We start from the raw sequence: 17,635 nt of genomic DNA, 5'->3' as shown, positions 1-17,635 counted from the left end.
GGCTCTCTCTGATCATGTCTCAAACATCCATCCATTTTCTACACTGCTTATCCTCACTAAGGTCACGGGTATGCTGGAGGCTATCCCAGCTAACTGCGGGCAAGAGGCAAGGTGCACCCTGAACTTTTTGCCAACCAATCGCAGGGCACATATAAACAAACAAATATTCACACTCATATTCATACCTACGGCTAATTTAGAGTCTTCTATTAAGCTACCATGCATGTTTTTGGCATTGGGGAGGAAACCGGAGGAAACCCATGCAGGCACAGGGAGAACATGCAAACGCCACACAGGCGAGGCCTGTTTTGAACCCGTGTCCTCAAAACTGTGAGGTAGATGTGCTAACCAGTCGGCGGTGTTGTCTCAAACATGATATATTGTACTTTTCCAAATATAACTTGCAAGTGCTACCTTGTGGTGCAATTTATTACTTTTGTCTGATATTTTGAAAAGGTTAGACTGATAGTTACAATTTTGAACACATAAAAGAGCAATTTTCTTTCACCTTTATAATTTTGGACTTTTTTTTAAGGAACATGTTCCACTAACGTGTATGTGTTCACTGTGATGGGTTAAATGCAGAGAACAAATTTCGTGTGCATGCATGCATGTTCATGACAATAAAAGATGATTCTTCTTCTTCTTCTTCTTCTTCTCATCTGGTCTGCATTAGGTCAACATGGCATTGTTTTTTCTTTTTTTGTGGTTGTTGAATGTTTTTAAATTTCAACACGTTTTGTTATCGGTTTATTCTTTGTGTAATGAACAAATCTATGGTTTGATGATGATCTGTGATTTCAATCTGCTTTTTGAGGAAACAACCAAGAGTCCCGTTCATGCATTCATTCAAAAAAAGTAATCAAAATGTAATCAAATGTAATTAGTTGTATTAATTTGAGAAAATAATTGAAATGGTTACACTACTATTCAATTTTTCGACAAGGTAACTAAACAACTACATTTCCAAAGTAAACTTCCCAACACTGTATTTTTACAGAACGGAAAATTTTATGTTTTGAGATTAAAAAAAAAAAAAAAAGTCTTACAGATGTTTGTACAAATGTTTCATTTGGATTTACAAACTCTTTGATTGGCCAAAGTTAATGAAAAAAAGATATAAGTTGTGCTTCAAATATCTGCTAAACTACAAACATGATTTGACAGATTCAAACAAAAAAAAGTACAAAATATACTGTATATATTATAAATGAGATATTAAGTCAAGTGCTTATCACCATGGTGGATCCCTGGAGCTTTATCCTGCAAGTCTGTCATATCAGAATCTTTTGTTATTGGATTCAATCCTTTTGTGCTCCTCCAGTCGTTAAAACGCTTGCAAAGTGAGACACTTCCGATACTGTAATCAGAGAAACAAATGACAAAGTGTTTGAACCATCTTCTTTTTTGGGGGGTGGAGGTAAGATTTTAACATGCATTTGTGTAAATTAATGAAAATATCCAATGCTTGAATTGTTTGAACTCAAGACCATTAACTCTGGTTCCACAGCTCCAAGTAGTAGAAAATCAGACCGAGTTAACCAACATATTGTGTTCATTGAGGTCTTTAACAACAAAATCCACAAACACTATGGACAAAACTATGTTGCAATTTTGTGAATATGGTACATACTTTGGCAGGTATGTTGTTTATTGAGCACTTGTCTTTTTCCTTCGCCTTTGAAATAAATGGAAAGAAAACACTCAATTACATACTGTCAAAACAGCAAGCTCTAACTTTCAAAGAGCATACTTAACAAGCTCTAACATTATACTTACTTCACAAAATGGTGCTGACATTTTTTGGGAAGTCCTGTAAGAAACAATGTGTACAAAAACACAAAATCATAGTGTCCTTCATTCAAATTTGTGATGTGAGAAACATGACCAATATTACATTGGAAACAATGTTGGAATACTCACGGCTGAAGTAGTACAGGCTGCAGACGAGTGTTGTCACCAGGACTGTGGCAAGTCCACCCAATGACCACAAGACGAGTGAGTCACAATCACCTGGTGCACAATATTAAAAAATATACACAATGTGATTTAAATGTGTCGTAGCTACATAATAAAACAAATCATTTGATGGGCTCACCTAGCAATAACCTGTTTTCTTGCCGTATCAGTCATTATCTGCTTTTTGATTTACCGCATACGTAAATAATTCAGATCTATAAGCAGCAGAACACCATGTATGAATGACTTACCTGCTAAAGTGTCAGTGCAGCTACAGTTAAGTTGGAGTGTTGATTCAGGTGGTTTAGTCGGGAGCCGTTCTGTTACATAAAGATTGACTTCACCACAAGAAATGCAATGAGTCACTTGAACAAGGGCTAAACATTAGCCTGTTTTCATGTTGATATATAAGAAACACCTCAATGGACTTTGCTCCAAACATACGATTACAACAAAGGATAATTTCTTTTGTTCTTCTTTTTTTTCAGCTTCAGGGCATTAAAACGAAACAACACAAATCAAAGTGTGCCCAATAACATTACACACTTTTAAATTTAGAGATCATAGCATAAACCCTAACCCATGCACTATAATGACATCCAATACAAAAGCTGCAACAAATTTAGCGGTACACTAATACGTTTTAGTGAGCATACAAACCTCCAGGGAGAAGAAGAAAGCCAGGCTGCCATAGTTCTTCATTTTTCCTGTCCTTTAAAATACAAGAATATATTCCGGTGTCCTCTTCTGTCACATTGATGATTTGCAGTATGAAGGCCTCACTGTTCTTTTTTGTCAATTGGAAGCGACTAACTTCCGTACTGTTTCCGTAAACTACACGATTGGCATTGTTTGACCTGCCCAGAAACTGAACTTTATTTTGGTTGAAAATAGTGCGGAACCAGAAGACTGACTCGCAGGCGATATTGACGCATTTGCATTGAATAAACTGTGTACTGAGGAGCTGCGGGTAGAGGATGCTGACTGCTGGTTGCAGGATCTGGCCCGAACCTATAGTGGGAAAAAAACAGGACACAAGCTTAAACAGTACAGTGCTGAAGGCTACTTTTGATACTGTATGTACACTGGTGCAATCCCTGATCTGTTTCTATTAAGCAGTAACAGCTTGCTGGGTTAACACATTCTTGAGATCGGATCTTAAGCGTACACAATCAATCTGCCTCTTAATACCTTTAACAACTCGACACTTTTGGTAATTGTAAACTCATTCTGTTATCACTGTCTTAACATGATACCCAATATGCAATATTCCAAAAAAAAACAAAAAAAAAAAAAAAAAACAAGCAAAAAAAAAACTAGAATGGCAAACCTCTAGCAGGAAAAAGTAATGATGATTTGGATCTGCACCAAATTGTAGACAAGGAGTCTCTAACCCTTTTACACTATGAGACTACTTTGACAAAATGAAAACCGAGACCAAAATACTTTTCCGCCGTGAATTTTTTTATTTTATTTTTTAAAATCTATGGTAATGTTTTTGTAAAGCAAAGGGACAGGATGTCTACATTGAATGGTTATTAAAAACACAGACAGCCTTCATGCACATACAGTATTTTTTGGCCCTTTAGTAACCTTCTCAAAAACAGGGCAAGCTACTTGTTGGAGACCGACAGTTACCCTAGTTATGCATAAGCTTGAATTTTATCATTACATTCATACATTATATGTAAATTTAAGAAATTGTTGAACAATCCTGAATCTGCACAGAAAACTAATGGCTGCTTCTTTGGCCTATGGCCCTGTTAACAGACGGCAATTAAAAGGTCCTTAAAGGACAAATGACTAAATCTATCATAATTCGCCCAAATAAAACAAAGGCTGTATTGTCTGAGATCAACTGTCATGTTAAGATCAATGATTGGTAAGACTATACCATATTCCACAATTAATCAGAAAGAATCAGCGCAGGATAGATCCTTCGCTAAAGGTTCCTGAACGAGCTGTCATACAAACAAATGTATGTGTGTATAAAATAACAACCAATGACATAAGCTCACCAAATGACCACAGGCATGGTGTCAGCAGAGTCCACGGTAGCAGAATCACTTCAAGCGCGAACGTTCGCATCTTTGTTGATCTTGAGTGCAAGTTGGGGAGCAATGCTGATCATTTCATTTTCTGCCGTCTATCACTCACGAGATGATGGGAGGGTTGTGTGTGACAGGTACCTAAGTCGTCATGGTAACGCCCTGATGTGACACACACACACACACACACACACACACACACAAACGACCTACTGGAGAGGACTGAACACATTTCTGCATTAACCATTCAACATTAATCAACGGCCTGTGAGTATATGTAACTCACAGGCCACTTGAGGAGTACCGTCTTGCTGTCAGAAATTACTTTTATCATTCAAAATATATTTATTTTAAATGACTATCACAGTTTATCATTTTTGATTATTTAATTGAACAATTATGTAGTTTGCAGTAGTATAAAACTGCACTGCGTTATACTGAGTGTTTTTGTCCTATTAGTGAACCCCTACTAGTATAATGCTGTACATTAAACATTGCAAATGAGAACAGCAATAATATTGCATATTGAACTTATTACCTCTTGAATTAGATACTCATTTTAAAAAAAAATTATTTAATTGCATTTTTATATATCTTGTGAATGTGTAATTTAGCTTTGTAGTCCAAGCAATGAGTCCCGTTTTGGGATGAGGACCAAGAGAAAGACAAGGTGACGCTCAGCAGTGTGTCGAGTGACACAAAAGTCATGTTTCGACATAACAGCAGTTTGCGTTCCTGTGGTCTCAGGTGCGTGCCCTCGAGTTCAGCTGAGTCCTATAAACCCAGCTTCAATAATGACCTAAAATATCAAAGCACTGAAGAACAAAGGTTGTCATCCTTAATTCTTAGATGACAACCTTTGTTCTTTCATCCGCATTTAAAGAGGAGTTGGATTACAATTTCTGTTATTTTAGCAAATGCATGTTTTGAAGAAATTTTGGAACATTTGTATGTCGTCATCACTCATGACTCAAATGACTGACTCAAAATTGATCAGCAATGCATGCCACGTTATTTGTTTAGGTTCCATTTGATGGAGCCGAGCCAGGTTAAGTTTGCAATAAGTGTTTGTGCTAAAATAAAGATAACCGCGTGTGTGTGTGTGCATGGTGGTCTCTTAAGTAAGAGGATGTGGGCCCCCTGAAGTACTGAGTGGGTCGCCGACTCGAGTGAGATAGGGAATGAGACCACAGGATTCTATGAAAACAGGAGATCTTGATCTGCTTCAGAGTTGGCTGGTTATACGTCACTCCACTATTAAGCCTTTGTAGGTACCTTTGTCAATGAAATTGGGTGTTTAGTAAACCTCTGCCAAAACACCGCTTCTTTCGCATTTTATTTACAATTCATTTAAATACTGTTATGATGCTTACCATATTGACTGTACCTGACTCACAGCAAGGTGGAGGACAGAAACAACTCATTTTTAACCCATTTTTTCTCTTGTACTTTTCACTTTTTAGTGAAAAGAGGTGGTATAAAGACTTACAATAACCTGATTTCTTATGCATTTACAACTACATATTTATTATTGATAGGTGTTTGTTCTCTAATAGATTAATGCCTGCTTTGGATATTTCCTATTCAGTTTGTACATGCCAAACAAGTGACTGTTTAATCTGCTTAAGTTGAAACATTGTTTGTGGAAAAACGACCCCCGCACACCAGACGAACACACGCACGGAAGCTTTGTTGGTTTCATTCATTGGTGTTTGTTTTGTTAAATAGAAACCATAGTGTACTATACAAGCATAATTTTGGTTATTTTTCTCATTCTAATTCATCCAGGGGAAATAAAACTCACACTCCGATGTTGCATACCACACACAGAACCAGAGCACACACATGCAGGCATGCAAGCAGCAATTCAGAGTTGAAGGCGCACTAATAGCTTTGCACCACATAAGCACCAGACAATCTTTTGTTCAAGGGCACCTAGACAATAGCCAACAACTAGCTGCTGTTTTAATTGCACTTATAAGCATTTTAAAGATAAACAGTATATACAGTGGTGTGGAAAAAGCGTTTGCCCCCTTCCTGATTTCTTATTTTTTTGGGATGTTTGTCACACTTAAGTTTCCCATCATCAAACAATTTTAAGTATTAGTCAAAGACAATACAAGTAAAAACAAAATGCAGTTTTTAAAAAAAGGTTTTTATGATTAAAGGAGAAAAAAAATCTAAGCCCACATTGGCCCCGTGTGAAAAAGTGATTGCCCACTAAACCTAATAACTGGTTGGGCCACCCGTAGCAGCAACAACTGCAATTAAGCGTTAACGATAACTTGAGTATCCTACAGCACAGTGGAGGAATTTTGGCCCACTCATCTTTGCAAATTGTTGTAATACAGCGACATTGGAGGGTTTTTGAGCATGAACCGCCTTTTTAAGGTAATGCGACAGCATCTCAATAGGATTCAAGTCAAGACTTTGTCTAGGCCACTCCAAAGTCTTCATTTTGTTTTTCTTCAGCAAATCAGTGGCAGACTGGTTTTGGATGATCATCAAAATGTTTTCACCATTTGAGGATTATAGCTCTCACTGTGGTGCATTGGAGTACCAAAGCTTTAGAAATGGCTTTATAACCTTTTCTACATTGACAGATCTCAATTACTTTCTTTGTTCGTGAAGCTTTTAGGTCTTGGCATGTAGGGTTGAGCATCGTTTGAATTTGAGCGATTCCGGATCTTCATTTCAATTCTGCTTCCAAACGATTCTCAATTCCGATTATTTTAGAGGGCTGGGTCAAAAAGGTTTGCATGGTTTAAATAAAGGGTGTCAAAAGTATGAACATCCATTTTCTTAGCAGCCTGCAGCATAAACTAAAATCAACATTTGACTCGGCACTCTTTATAACCAGTATCAATATCAAACCTATGAACTAAAAGTCAATGTGTGTGGGACTAACCCAATTGAGAATGTTTCAGCTAAAAGTTAAATATAGCATTGTTAAAATAGTTATGATGTTTTATCACATCAAATGGTTTATATGTGCAACTTTTAACTTGACTTCCTGTTTTAAGCATGTAGCCTTTTATTTTGAAGGGTACACACCAGAACTCTGCATTTTGGGCCGAAAAATTTACGTCACACGACACCGGTATAAACGAATTTAAAACGAACACAAAAGAGTAATGGATGGAACAAAATGCTCTGTAAAATGTTGATTACCGACACACCGATGAGACACAAGGTTAGCGTTTGTAATACTTTGAGACAACGTTTTTGTGAATTTCTTCCCAATTCCTTGTAATGTAAAGTTGCTAGCTGGACATTTGGTGAAATTTTAGCTCAATGTTAAGCTTGTAATGCGACGATTTCTAGTTTCTTTCCAGTATGGTAAAGTAATTCATGTCTTATTTTTGTGTCTGTCATCAGCTTTTACGTTGGTCTGAAGACTAAAATGCTTGAAACAATTACTGCAACAGTGCAACCCACCACTCAACCTGTTAGCTGCCTCAATGTTCTGCGCGGTGTAGGCTGAGGGTCAGAGCGGGAGGGACCGCGTCAGACTTCTACACATCGTGAAAGCCTCCTTTGCACAATATAATAAGTGTTGCACTGAGGTGACTGGTCATTTATTTTAACATAGTTACGACACACTTTTGTTCACCGCTGCCATTGGGCACAAGCACGTCTTCGTGCGCATTCTTTTTTGTTGGTTTTCGCCACTTTCTTCTTCATGGTCGGTGGAGTGTAGGCATCGAAACTGGGAACTGAAATGTTTTAATTGGAACAATTCCAGGACAACTGGCATGTTAGTCCCGGTTCCAATTGGTTCTCGATGCCCAACACTGTTGGCATGATGTTTTGCTTTGGAGGATCTTTCGGTCTTCTTCACTTTGTCAGGCAGGTCCTATTTAAGTGATTTCTTGATTGAGAACAGGTGTGGCAGTATCAGGCCTGGGTGTGGCTAGAGAAATAGAACTCAGGTATGATAAACCACATTTACGTTTTAACAGGGAGGGTAATCACTTTCACACAGCCCTGTAGGTTTGGATTTTTTTTTTCTCCCTTAATAATAAAAACCTCAATTTAAAAAATGCACTTTGAGTTCACCACTAAGTATGGGTGTACAGTAGGTATATATAATGTGGGCTTTAAGTGGATTTTAGTGGCCGACTTAATCAAATAATTGACACAGAGAGGAATATTGTTAACGCTGGAAAAATGCATTTAATTGCATTTCAATACTAAACAGTAGCAAAACTAATACAAAATATCCCTGGCCAAAATTAAAGAGACCTGAAGTGCCATTTTATTAAAAAAAATTTTTTTTTTTAAGCATTGTCTTTAAATGGTTTCTGCATGGCAGTTGAAAAGTTTAATCACGTCGAAGAATTGAAGTGCTTTAGTGGGATGGAAACTCGTTTTTGTACAATTTACACAAAACTACACTTATCAAGGCTTCCATCAGGTAGTTGTTTTTTTTTTTTTTTAAATGAAATTTGCCTTCTATCAGTCCGAGAAAACTAATCGGTCTACCAGGAAATCATGTAATGACAAAGGTTACGTGTTGCTTGGAACACAAAATGCGATTAAAAAGCATGAACTTCTTTAATTAATTCATTTGTTTGTAATTTATTATTTATTTGTTATTATTTAAGTCCCACCCCTACACTATATATATATATATATATATATATATATATATATATATAAACACACGTTTAGTTTAAATGTCAGTATTGTAGCGCATGACCAAATCATATTGAAGCCAAATAATTTAAGCAAATGTATTATTTCAGAAGTTTGTAGCAAAGTGGTTGCCCGTCGTATTAATCAGTTAAGACGGAGCTCTAAGGTTCAAAAAGGTAGGCGACCCCTGATATAGAGCCTTCACTGACCCAAAAGCGCCCACCACAGGCTGCTAAAGAAATTACAAGCCCCAATCCACAATTTGGGTTTTTCATATGCAACTGTCCAGAAAATTACTAAGAACATTTATACCAATAACGATTGAAAGTGCAAGTTAAATGTAATTTAGTATAAGAGTGAAAAATGTAGTTTACAAAGACGTGGGTATGAGCGGTACCTTCAAACATAGAGGAATAAGTTAATTGGAACCAGAGAATGATTAGCCAGCTTGGACAGTACGATTATAAAATAATTTTTAGACATTTCTTTCAATTAACTCAATCTTTCCAGTTTGACATTTATAGATGGGTGGTTTTGCCTTTAAATTGTGTTAAAATCTTATGATTACATATTAAGATGTGGATGGTTAGCACATCTGCCTCGGAGTTCTGAGGACCAGGGCTCAAATCCGGCCTCGCCTGTGTGGAGTTTGCATGTTCTGCCCGTGCCTGCGTGGGTTTTCTCCAGTTACTCCGATTTCCTCCCACATTCCAAATACATGTGTGGTAGGTTGATTGAAGACTCTAAATTGCCCATGTGAATGTGAGTTTGAATGGTTGTTTGTCTATGTGTGCCCTGCGATTGACTAGCGACCAGTTCAGGGTGCACCCGCCTCTTGCCAGTAGTCAGCTGAGAGAGGCACCAGCTTGCCCGCGACCCTAGTGAGGATAAGCGGTACGGAAAATGGATGGATGGACATATTTGAATCCACTTCCCGGGTTTAACAACCCAGAATGGAATCATCCCACAACCTCTCCTCCTCCGTCCTATTGTCTATCATTTTTGTTTTCTTCTTGTCTTTTCTAAATTTAACATTGACGTGTTGTTCCTGTTTGTCATTTGGCTGCACAACATTCGCTTCCGTCTCTTGTCTAGTTTCCATCATGTCAGGGAGCGCTACGCTGTCCTTCACTTTTTCCTCTACTAGTTTCCTTTCTTGCCATCTCTGCTTGCTGTGGTATTTCCCCTTCTTTCTCCTCTCTTCCCCTGGTCCCCTATTATCATCTCTCCTCCTCTCCTCTGAGTGATCATCTCTTGCTCTCTTTTGTTGCCTGCGCCTCGCCTTTTCTGAGCTTGCAGCTCGTGATGGACTGCCTCTTTCCCTCCTGGATCTTTTGGTCCTCCGCCTCTGTCTTTGTCTGTGTTCACCCTCCTCACTGTCACTTGCTCCACTGCTTGTGAAGGAGGAATACGAGGAAGAGGAAGATGATGCGGAAGAATACGAGGAGGAGCTTGAGCACTTTCTGTGTCTCTTCAGAGGTGGAGCAGCAGATTCCAGTGAAGGCTTTAAGTTTGCGAAAGATGGAGGACGATTGCAGTCCCAACCCCTGGACGGCCATGGAGGGCCCATATACAGAGTTTGGAAACCTTCTACAGTGAAGTGAGGGGCACAATTGGGTGGGTGAGGGTAATGCGTGGGAAAAAGGTTAGCCATGGTCTGGCCTCGTTGTGTCATATGCCCCTTGTCTAAATCCGCTACCGCATCTACTTGATCACCTCCTTTCTGCGGTTCATCCTTAGATAGAGTCAGGCCAATCTTGGGTGCGAGTCCACGAGCTTTCTGGACTTCGATGTAATGTGCAAGCTCATCGGTGAATGTGCTATAGGATTTCTGTCGGGATTTGCACAGTTTGAAGACCTTTTTCTCCCTGGTAAACAAACAAACAAAAACGTAACAATTCAGTTTAAAATAAATGCGCTCATAAATGCTGAAACTTCATGAATTATACCCATTTTATGCACTCATCTGGCATGCCATTTGTACCCCTGTAATATATTGAAATCTAAAATGAGGATGGTATCCAAAAATCTGCCTTCACAATATTGCTGTTTTGAATGACAGTAGTATTAACAGCATGTTTTACACTTATAGTGGTGTACATTATACTAACAGCTTTTCTTTTTTTTTTTTTTTACATTTTATTTACCTAACGTAGCTATAGTGGTCTTCAGAAAAATATAGTTTAAAAAAAAAAAAAAAAAGTCAAGCTCAAAATCCTTACACACAAATGAATGAATTAATTTTATTCAAAATCAAAACATGAAAAAAAAATTGTGATTGTAATCCCTTTACAGAAAGTGACGGTAAAGGAATAAAAGGCTATTTTAAAAAAATACGACAGTAGATGTACTGTTTATCAGTGTGGCTTGGAGCCAACCAACTTCTGTGAACAGGGAGTCCAACTCAGGATGATTGAAATACTGTACATTTCACAATTCCTTTGTAATTCTTGGTTAGAGCTCAGAAACAGCATTCTGTTCTCATTTGGATTAAGGCTAACCTTAGTCTGGAGCAGAGATAGTGCTCATTATGCTCAAGATCCTGCGTGTTTGGGGTCATTGATGAAAAAGCAATTTCTAGGGCATTTGCCCTTCAGCATTAGGCAACATCGCCTTTCACTGGTATGCAACAATTCGGCCTAAGGTGGTCGACTCCATACATAAATAAATAGTGGTTATATGTGACTTAAGATCAGTTCAGTAAATCACAGGAAAGCTAAATCTTTAAGCATTTTTTTTAGTTAATACAGCAAACCTCTGAGTGTATCACTAAAAATACAGACAGCAGCAAGTTTACCTGGTGTGGTGCTTGTTCCCCTGCATATGGGCTTGGTACATTTCCACAGAGTTGAATTGCAAATTACATATGGCGCATGACAGAGGGTTCTCTGCAGAAAACAAATGAGGTGGGAATGAAGGAAGAGGGTGGAAGAAAAGAACAAAAACTTGAGATGCACTGCTTGCAACCTTCTGGTTAACTCTTGATACCATTTCAAAAATACTCTTCATTTAAATTCCTACAGTATGCGTGTTTGTCTTTCTTTGGTGGACGCCGGACCCCATGTTACCTTCATGGACAACTTCAAGCTCTTTGAACATTTCCTGTCTGGCCTTCTTCCTTTGGTGCTTGCGGCCACTGTAGTGTTGCAGTGCCATTTGGGGATTATTGAAGGAGGCCTCACACAAAACACAGTACTTGTTTGAGTCTGAACTGGCTGCATTTGGATCAGTTGTCAGGTCTGTACTGTTCCCTGATCCTGATATGTGGTCTTCAGTAGCACAGTCCACCGAAGGACTGGGTAAAGTGCTGACCTCTGTGTTATTCTCTGTTCGGTCCAAGAGAAATCAATTCAATTTAAGTGACACTTGACTTTCTCAAATATAACAGTACACCATAGCTATTATATTATTCTAAATACTACAATTCACATCAATAATGCTTTTCCTCTGACATACACTTACCTGGCTTATGAATACTTTGTTTTCTGAGATTTTTGGTGTGGACTTTGCCTTCATAATGTGACTTTGCTACCACAGGAGATGTAAACACCATGTTACACAGCTCACAACAACGATCCTTATCGGTCGGCATGCTGTGCTGCAAAATGAAGGAGAAGAACATTTTTGCTTTCTGATGCAAAATTAGAGGAGGGAAACATCGGCTTCTATCAATTACCACACTACATGCTTTGAATTATGGCTCGAGTGCTTCTACTGTTGTCTTTCTTTACCTGTACATCTATACTGTAGTTACAAGTACAATATGTATGACCTTTCTGCCCTGATATAGTTGGGAAAGAAAATGGGTAATAAAGTAAAAGCAGTTCTCCAAGTTGAAAGTCATCCCCCTGTGAAATGCTAACCAGCAGTCCAGCCGAATCTGTATGTCTCATTTCATCTCTCTTGTTATGCAAGTACAGCTTCAACTTCTGGGCATGTTTTTTCCCCTGCAATTGAGAGGTAACAGAGATGGTATAATGAGGTCTCAGAGGCAGAAATTCAATGTGTATTGGATAAGTGTCCCAAACCTCATAATGTGACAGTCGCTGAGACTCAAACAACAGCACAGCTTCACACACATGGCAGCGTTGGTCAGTAAGGAGACCTTTCAAGAGTTCCTCGTCACTTGCATTTCCTGAATGGCAAAACATACAGCTTCAAGGAGGATGTAGTTAAGTGATGAGATTGATTGCATAAGAGAAAAAGTGATTCCATTCCACTAGATTCATCACCAGACAAATGCAAACAATAGCCCATATTGTAGAGCTCCATTTGATTCCAAAAGCAAAACTCAAACTGCAAACTACAGTGGATCCTCTTGTCCAGTGACTCTCAAAATTGTGGTGGTATGCAAACGAATCACTGCCTAAGTAGTAGGGCTGCACAATTAACTGAATTTTAATTGTGATCACGATTTGGGCTGCCACGATTAAATTAACCTGATCGTCGGTGATATTTACATTAAAAATACAGGCTTTACTGCACATTCAGTAGTCAGCCAACTACCAGGGGGCGAACGCATTGTTCCAGCTTCATTAAACCACCTAAATAACATGAAGGGACACCCCAGTAAGTCATGGCGAGAGAAGAAAGTACAGCAATAAATTGAAGATGAGGAGCATCATGGAGAGGAGCTAGTAACATGAAAGGGATCAGGATCCATTGTCAGGGCAAGCGACGTTAAACAAGACAATAGCATATATATTCAATTAGTGTATGAGTAAAGAGTATTTTTTTTTATTATTGGGTATTTTTTAATTATCATTTATTCTAAAATGAAAGATTTTTTTTTAAAGTTTCATCTTCCATTGGAAATTGTTTACATATTGTTTGCTGAAAGTAGTTCAGTAAAAATAAAGATATTCCTGAACATGATGAATAATTGTCATTAATAATTGTGATTACAACATTGATCAAAAATAATTATGATTATAATTTTAGCTTAAATCACACAACCCAAATAGGTACAGTTCAGTTGGATTTATTATTCTTTTTAGCACCTTTGCTTTTAATCTTTAATGATTTTAAATCATTCATTAAAGTGTTTTTTACTGAACTTTTATGCGAAAATACATTTTATTGAATAATTAAGTAGTGTGTAAATTGTGCATAATGTTAGTGGCTTACAATATTAAATATACTTTTTAGGAATAAAACCTCTCATTTTTGATGAATACTTTGCCTTACTGAGCTAATGAATTTCTGTGTTGGTGATGATTGTGCTACTTGGAGAGTTAAGTATTTTTAAAAAGTGTGAGAACCACTGCTCCAGTCCAACACACACCTATTGAAATCCAGCAAGGAGCAAGTGACCGCAAGTCTTTTTTTTTTTTTTTTTTTGTACAGCGCGAGAACTTAACCCTGATACTCCTGTTCCAAAGCCCAAGTACTTGCAAATAAGCTAATGTCAAGTCAGGTTTATTTGCATAGCCCTTAATCACAAGAATCGCAAGGGGCTTCATGAGAAAGTTAAAATTTAAAATAACATTGCATGAGGAAATGCTGTACATTAATTATAGTCTCAATACAGGCAATGTTTTAAGTTGTTGAGACATTCAGCTCGTCTCATCAAGGGTAACATTTTAGAATTCCTAACTATCATACAAATATAAAGAGGTTGACCACAGTATAAAACTAAGCAGTAAAACTACATATGCTTTGAAGACACCTGGCTGACACATAATAGAGAGTAAACAGGAAGGTGTTTGCAGAGCAATACTGTCTACTATAGGCGACGAGTGCAACGTTTGGGGGGTTGATCTTGGAAGTTCCACTGAATTATAGAGAATGATCTCCCATCATGTCATTGAAACGTACAACATCCTCCTGTTAATAATTTGCTTGGAGTAGTACAGACAAATAGTATATGTCAGATTTCCATCCATCCATTTTCTTTTACCGCTTATCCTCACTGGGGTCGCGGGCTGCTGGAGCCGATCCCAGCCATCTTCGGGCGGGAGGCGGGGTACACCCTGAACCGGTCGCCAGCCAATCACAGGGCACATAGAAACAAACAACCATTCGCACTCACATTCACACCTAGGGGCAATTAAAGAGTCTTCAATCACCCTACCACGCATGTTTTTGGAATGTGGGGGGAAACCGGAGCGCCCGGAGAAAACCCACCCAGGCACAGGAAGAACATGCAAACTCCACACAGCCAGGATTTGATTTGAACCCAGGTCCCCAGAACTGTGAGGCAGATGTGCTAACCAGTCGACAACCATGCCGGCTAGGTCAGATTTCTATCAGTTAAATAGTGCAAAAATATATGTGAAGATTAACTATATGTACTAAGTAAAACTTTAAGTCAGAGTAACACAATACATGTGGGCAAAATTGTTGGTACCCCTCTGTTAATGAATGAAAGACCCACAGTGGTCACATAAATAACTTGAATCTGACAAAAGTAATAATGAATACAAATGTAATGAAAAATAACCAATGAAAATCAGACACTGGATTTTAATTGTGATTAACAGAATTATTTTAAAAAACAAACTCATGAAACTCAAAAATGACGGTGCCCCTATAAAAGATTGAAAATAATTTGACCATAGGGACATGTGTGTCCTCTAATTAGCATCAGAGGTGTCTTCAAACTTGTAATCAGTTAGTCGGCCTATTTACAGGGAGACAAGTAAGCACTGTGCTGTTTAGTGACATGGTGTGCACCACACTAAACATGGACCAGAGGAAGCGAAGGAGAGAATTGTCTCAGGAGATTAGAAAGAAAATTATAGACAAGCACGTGAAAAGTCTATGAGACCATTCCTATCATCTGGATGTTCCTGTGACTACAGTTGCACATATTATTCAGAAAGATCCAAGGGACTATAGCCAACCTCCTTGGACGTGGCTGCAGGAGGAAAATTGTTGACAAATTGACGAGACAGATAATACGAATGGTAGTAAAAGAGCCCAGAACAACCTCCAAAGAAATTAAAAGGTAAACTCCAAGGTCAAGGTACATCAGTGTCAGATCGCACCATCTGTCATTGTTTGACTAAAGTGGACTTGATGGGAGACAACCAAGGAGCCCACAATCCTAAAAAAGCCGAAACTGGAATTTGCCAAACTGCATATCGAAAAGCTACAAAGCTATCCTTTGGACAGACGTTTGGCAAGGCAATCAGCTATATGTTCAGAGATGTGAAAATGAAGCATACAAAGAAAAAGGTTGTGTAACAAAATATTAAGGGTACCATAATTTTTGTCCAGGCCTGTTTCATGAGTTTTTTTTTTTAATACTTCTGTTGAACCACAATTCAAAAGCAATGTCTGGTTTTGATTAACTTTCAGTATTTGTTGATTACTTTTGTCCGATTCTTATATATTATACAGATATTTAGTTATTTCTGTGACCAACGTTTTTTAAATTGTGTCCATGTGTATCTTTTACTGTCTGAAATGCATGAAAAGGGGGCAAAACTTTCTTCTTGACAAACAATGCAAATTACTGTTGAAGTAAATTCAATGTGAACCTCTTTCTTACAGATTTTCTGCTGTTTTGGAAAATATAGGGGATTTGTAAAAATGTATAAGTTGAGTATTGATTTAGTTAGATTTTCTTGCAGTTCAAAGTCTCTCGCAACCCAGCTGTGCATGAATACTGTCAGGCTTAATTGTCAGGGAATTCATTAAATTTCATAAAAGCTTGTGGTTCTTTGTCCAGAATTTAAATATCTAAACATAAAATCAATAAACAGGCCTTATGATTCAAAATTGACCTGTTTGTATTGTTCTTTGCATTGTTTAATGCATTGTGTATGATTAAAAACTGTGTGTCCTGGGGTAAATATGACATGATCAATAACGGACATTAGACATGTCGTTAATTCAAAATACACGATTAATCTGTTAACTAGCAGTGAAAATGCTTACATCTGCAGAAGCAAAAGTGCTTTTGCTGAGGTTATCATTTAGTTTTACTTGGTTCTGTAAGAATAAGAAACCACCTATTCATAGCTATTTTAGCACTTGATTATGTTCGAAACTATTTATGTTCGCAAATTTTAAGTGCCAAGTAAAATAAATGTCTTTATTAAATGATACATTTAGACATTTGCAGAGACATGCCTGATGGGGTACTTACCTTGAACTGTTGCAGTTTAAACTATTCCAAGTGACAAGTGAGACAGGAACAAAACAAAAACTAATCTATTATATAACTCACTGATTTTATTGGCACTCTGAAAAACCTATAAGAGAATGTCTTAAATCCGATCAGTGGATTTTAACCTAAATTATACGACAGCTCGATACAGTTTAAACCTGCCACCCACAAAATTGAAGTCTTTGAAATTGCGAGTAACTGCTCCACCAGCGTAATGGGCCTGTCTGTTATAGCTTTGTTGAATTGGGGGGTGGGGGGAAGATTAGCAACTATTTTGACACCGCGAGCCATCGGTGAACACATTTTTTTATTTTATTTTATTCACGCTATTATCAACATTGCCCTAACGTTTACTTTTTATTGCGGGGTGATTTTAGCTTTCATTGCTTCGGCTTGGTCAAAATTGTGACGTTATCACGTCTAGGTAATGAGCTATCAAACTGAATGCAATGCGGCTAGCCAGCCAGTTAGCAAGAAAGCCAACGTCGTTCGTCAGGTCGAATGACAAACGACCGAATTGCCCCGTTTTTGGCAAGACTCACCTCCAATCTGGGTACTATCAATTTTAATGTTTATTACTTTATCTGGCTCCGTAGCAGAAGTCACTAAAGGGGCACTATCAATGTTGTTTTGAGCGCCAGACTCCACAGACTGCGGAGTGCTGACGTTCAGCAGGTCCATTTTTAGCCCCCAACTGACTTCTTCTTCTTCTTCTTCTTCTTTTAGACGGTTGCCAAACTAGCTTTCAGGTGCATTACCGTCGCCTACCGAACTGGAATGAGGAACAGTACAATGGCAGGAAATAAAAACGTATAATAATACAAACAATAAATATAAAAGAAATAAAGTATTAGCCCCAGGTGACGCGCAGGCG

At 38.1% G+C, this 17,635-nt stretch overlaps 2 protein-coding genes across 4 annotated transcripts in view; both read right to left on the bottom strand.

The window, feature by feature from the left end:
• The window catches only part of LOC133484017 (zinc finger matrin-type protein 1-like), a 27,273-nt gene extending 9,638 nt beyond the window's left edge, over nucleotides 1-17,635 (bottom strand). Inside the window, exons 1-7 of one of the 3 annotated variants that reach the window (XM_061786063.1) lie at nucleotides 17,304-17,616; nucleotides 12,674-12,780; nucleotides 12,509-12,592; nucleotides 12,108-12,243; nucleotides 11,714-11,971; nucleotides 11,443-11,533; nucleotides 10,362-10,513 (exon numbers count right to left, since the gene is read on the bottom strand). In XM_061786063.1, coding sequence (XP_061642047.1) covers nucleotides 10,362-10,513; nucleotides 11,443-11,533; nucleotides 11,714-11,971; nucleotides 12,108-12,243; nucleotides 12,509-12,592; nucleotides 12,674-12,780; nucleotides 17,304-17,442 — 967 coding nt within the window. In that variant the 5' untranslated portion in view covers nucleotides 17,443-17,616. Of the gene's footprint in view, nucleotides 1-9,569; nucleotides 10,514-11,442; nucleotides 11,534-11,713; nucleotides 11,972-12,107; nucleotides 12,244-12,508; nucleotides 12,593-12,673; nucleotides 12,781-17,303 lie in introns of those variants that run through there. The other 2 variants (XM_061786064.1, XM_061786062.1) reach the window with 2 other exon arrangements.
• On the bottom strand, nucleotides 1,776-4,116 carry cd8b (cd8 beta). The gene is made up of 5 exons (XM_061786066.1): nucleotides 3,978-4,116; nucleotides 2,620-2,970; nucleotides 2,211-2,297; nucleotides 1,924-2,013; nucleotides 1,776-1,813 (listed from the first exon to the last, which is right to left on the bottom strand). Exons 1-5 carry the CDS (start codon nucleotides 4,045-4,047, stop codon nucleotides 1,776-1,778), a joined length of 636 nt encoding a protein of 211 aa, XP_061642050.1. The 5' UTR covers nucleotides 4,048-4,116.

This window comes from Phyllopteryx taeniolatus, chromosome 9, assembly GCF_024500385.1.
Source record: "Phyllopteryx taeniolatus isolate TA_2022b chromosome 9, UOR_Ptae_1.2, whole genome shotgun sequence".
Classification (NCBI taxonomy): Eukaryota; Metazoa; Chordata; class Actinopteri; order Syngnathiformes; family Syngnathidae; genus Phyllopteryx; species Phyllopteryx taeniolatus.
This window is presented reverse-complemented; position numbering and strand designations above follow the sequence as displayed.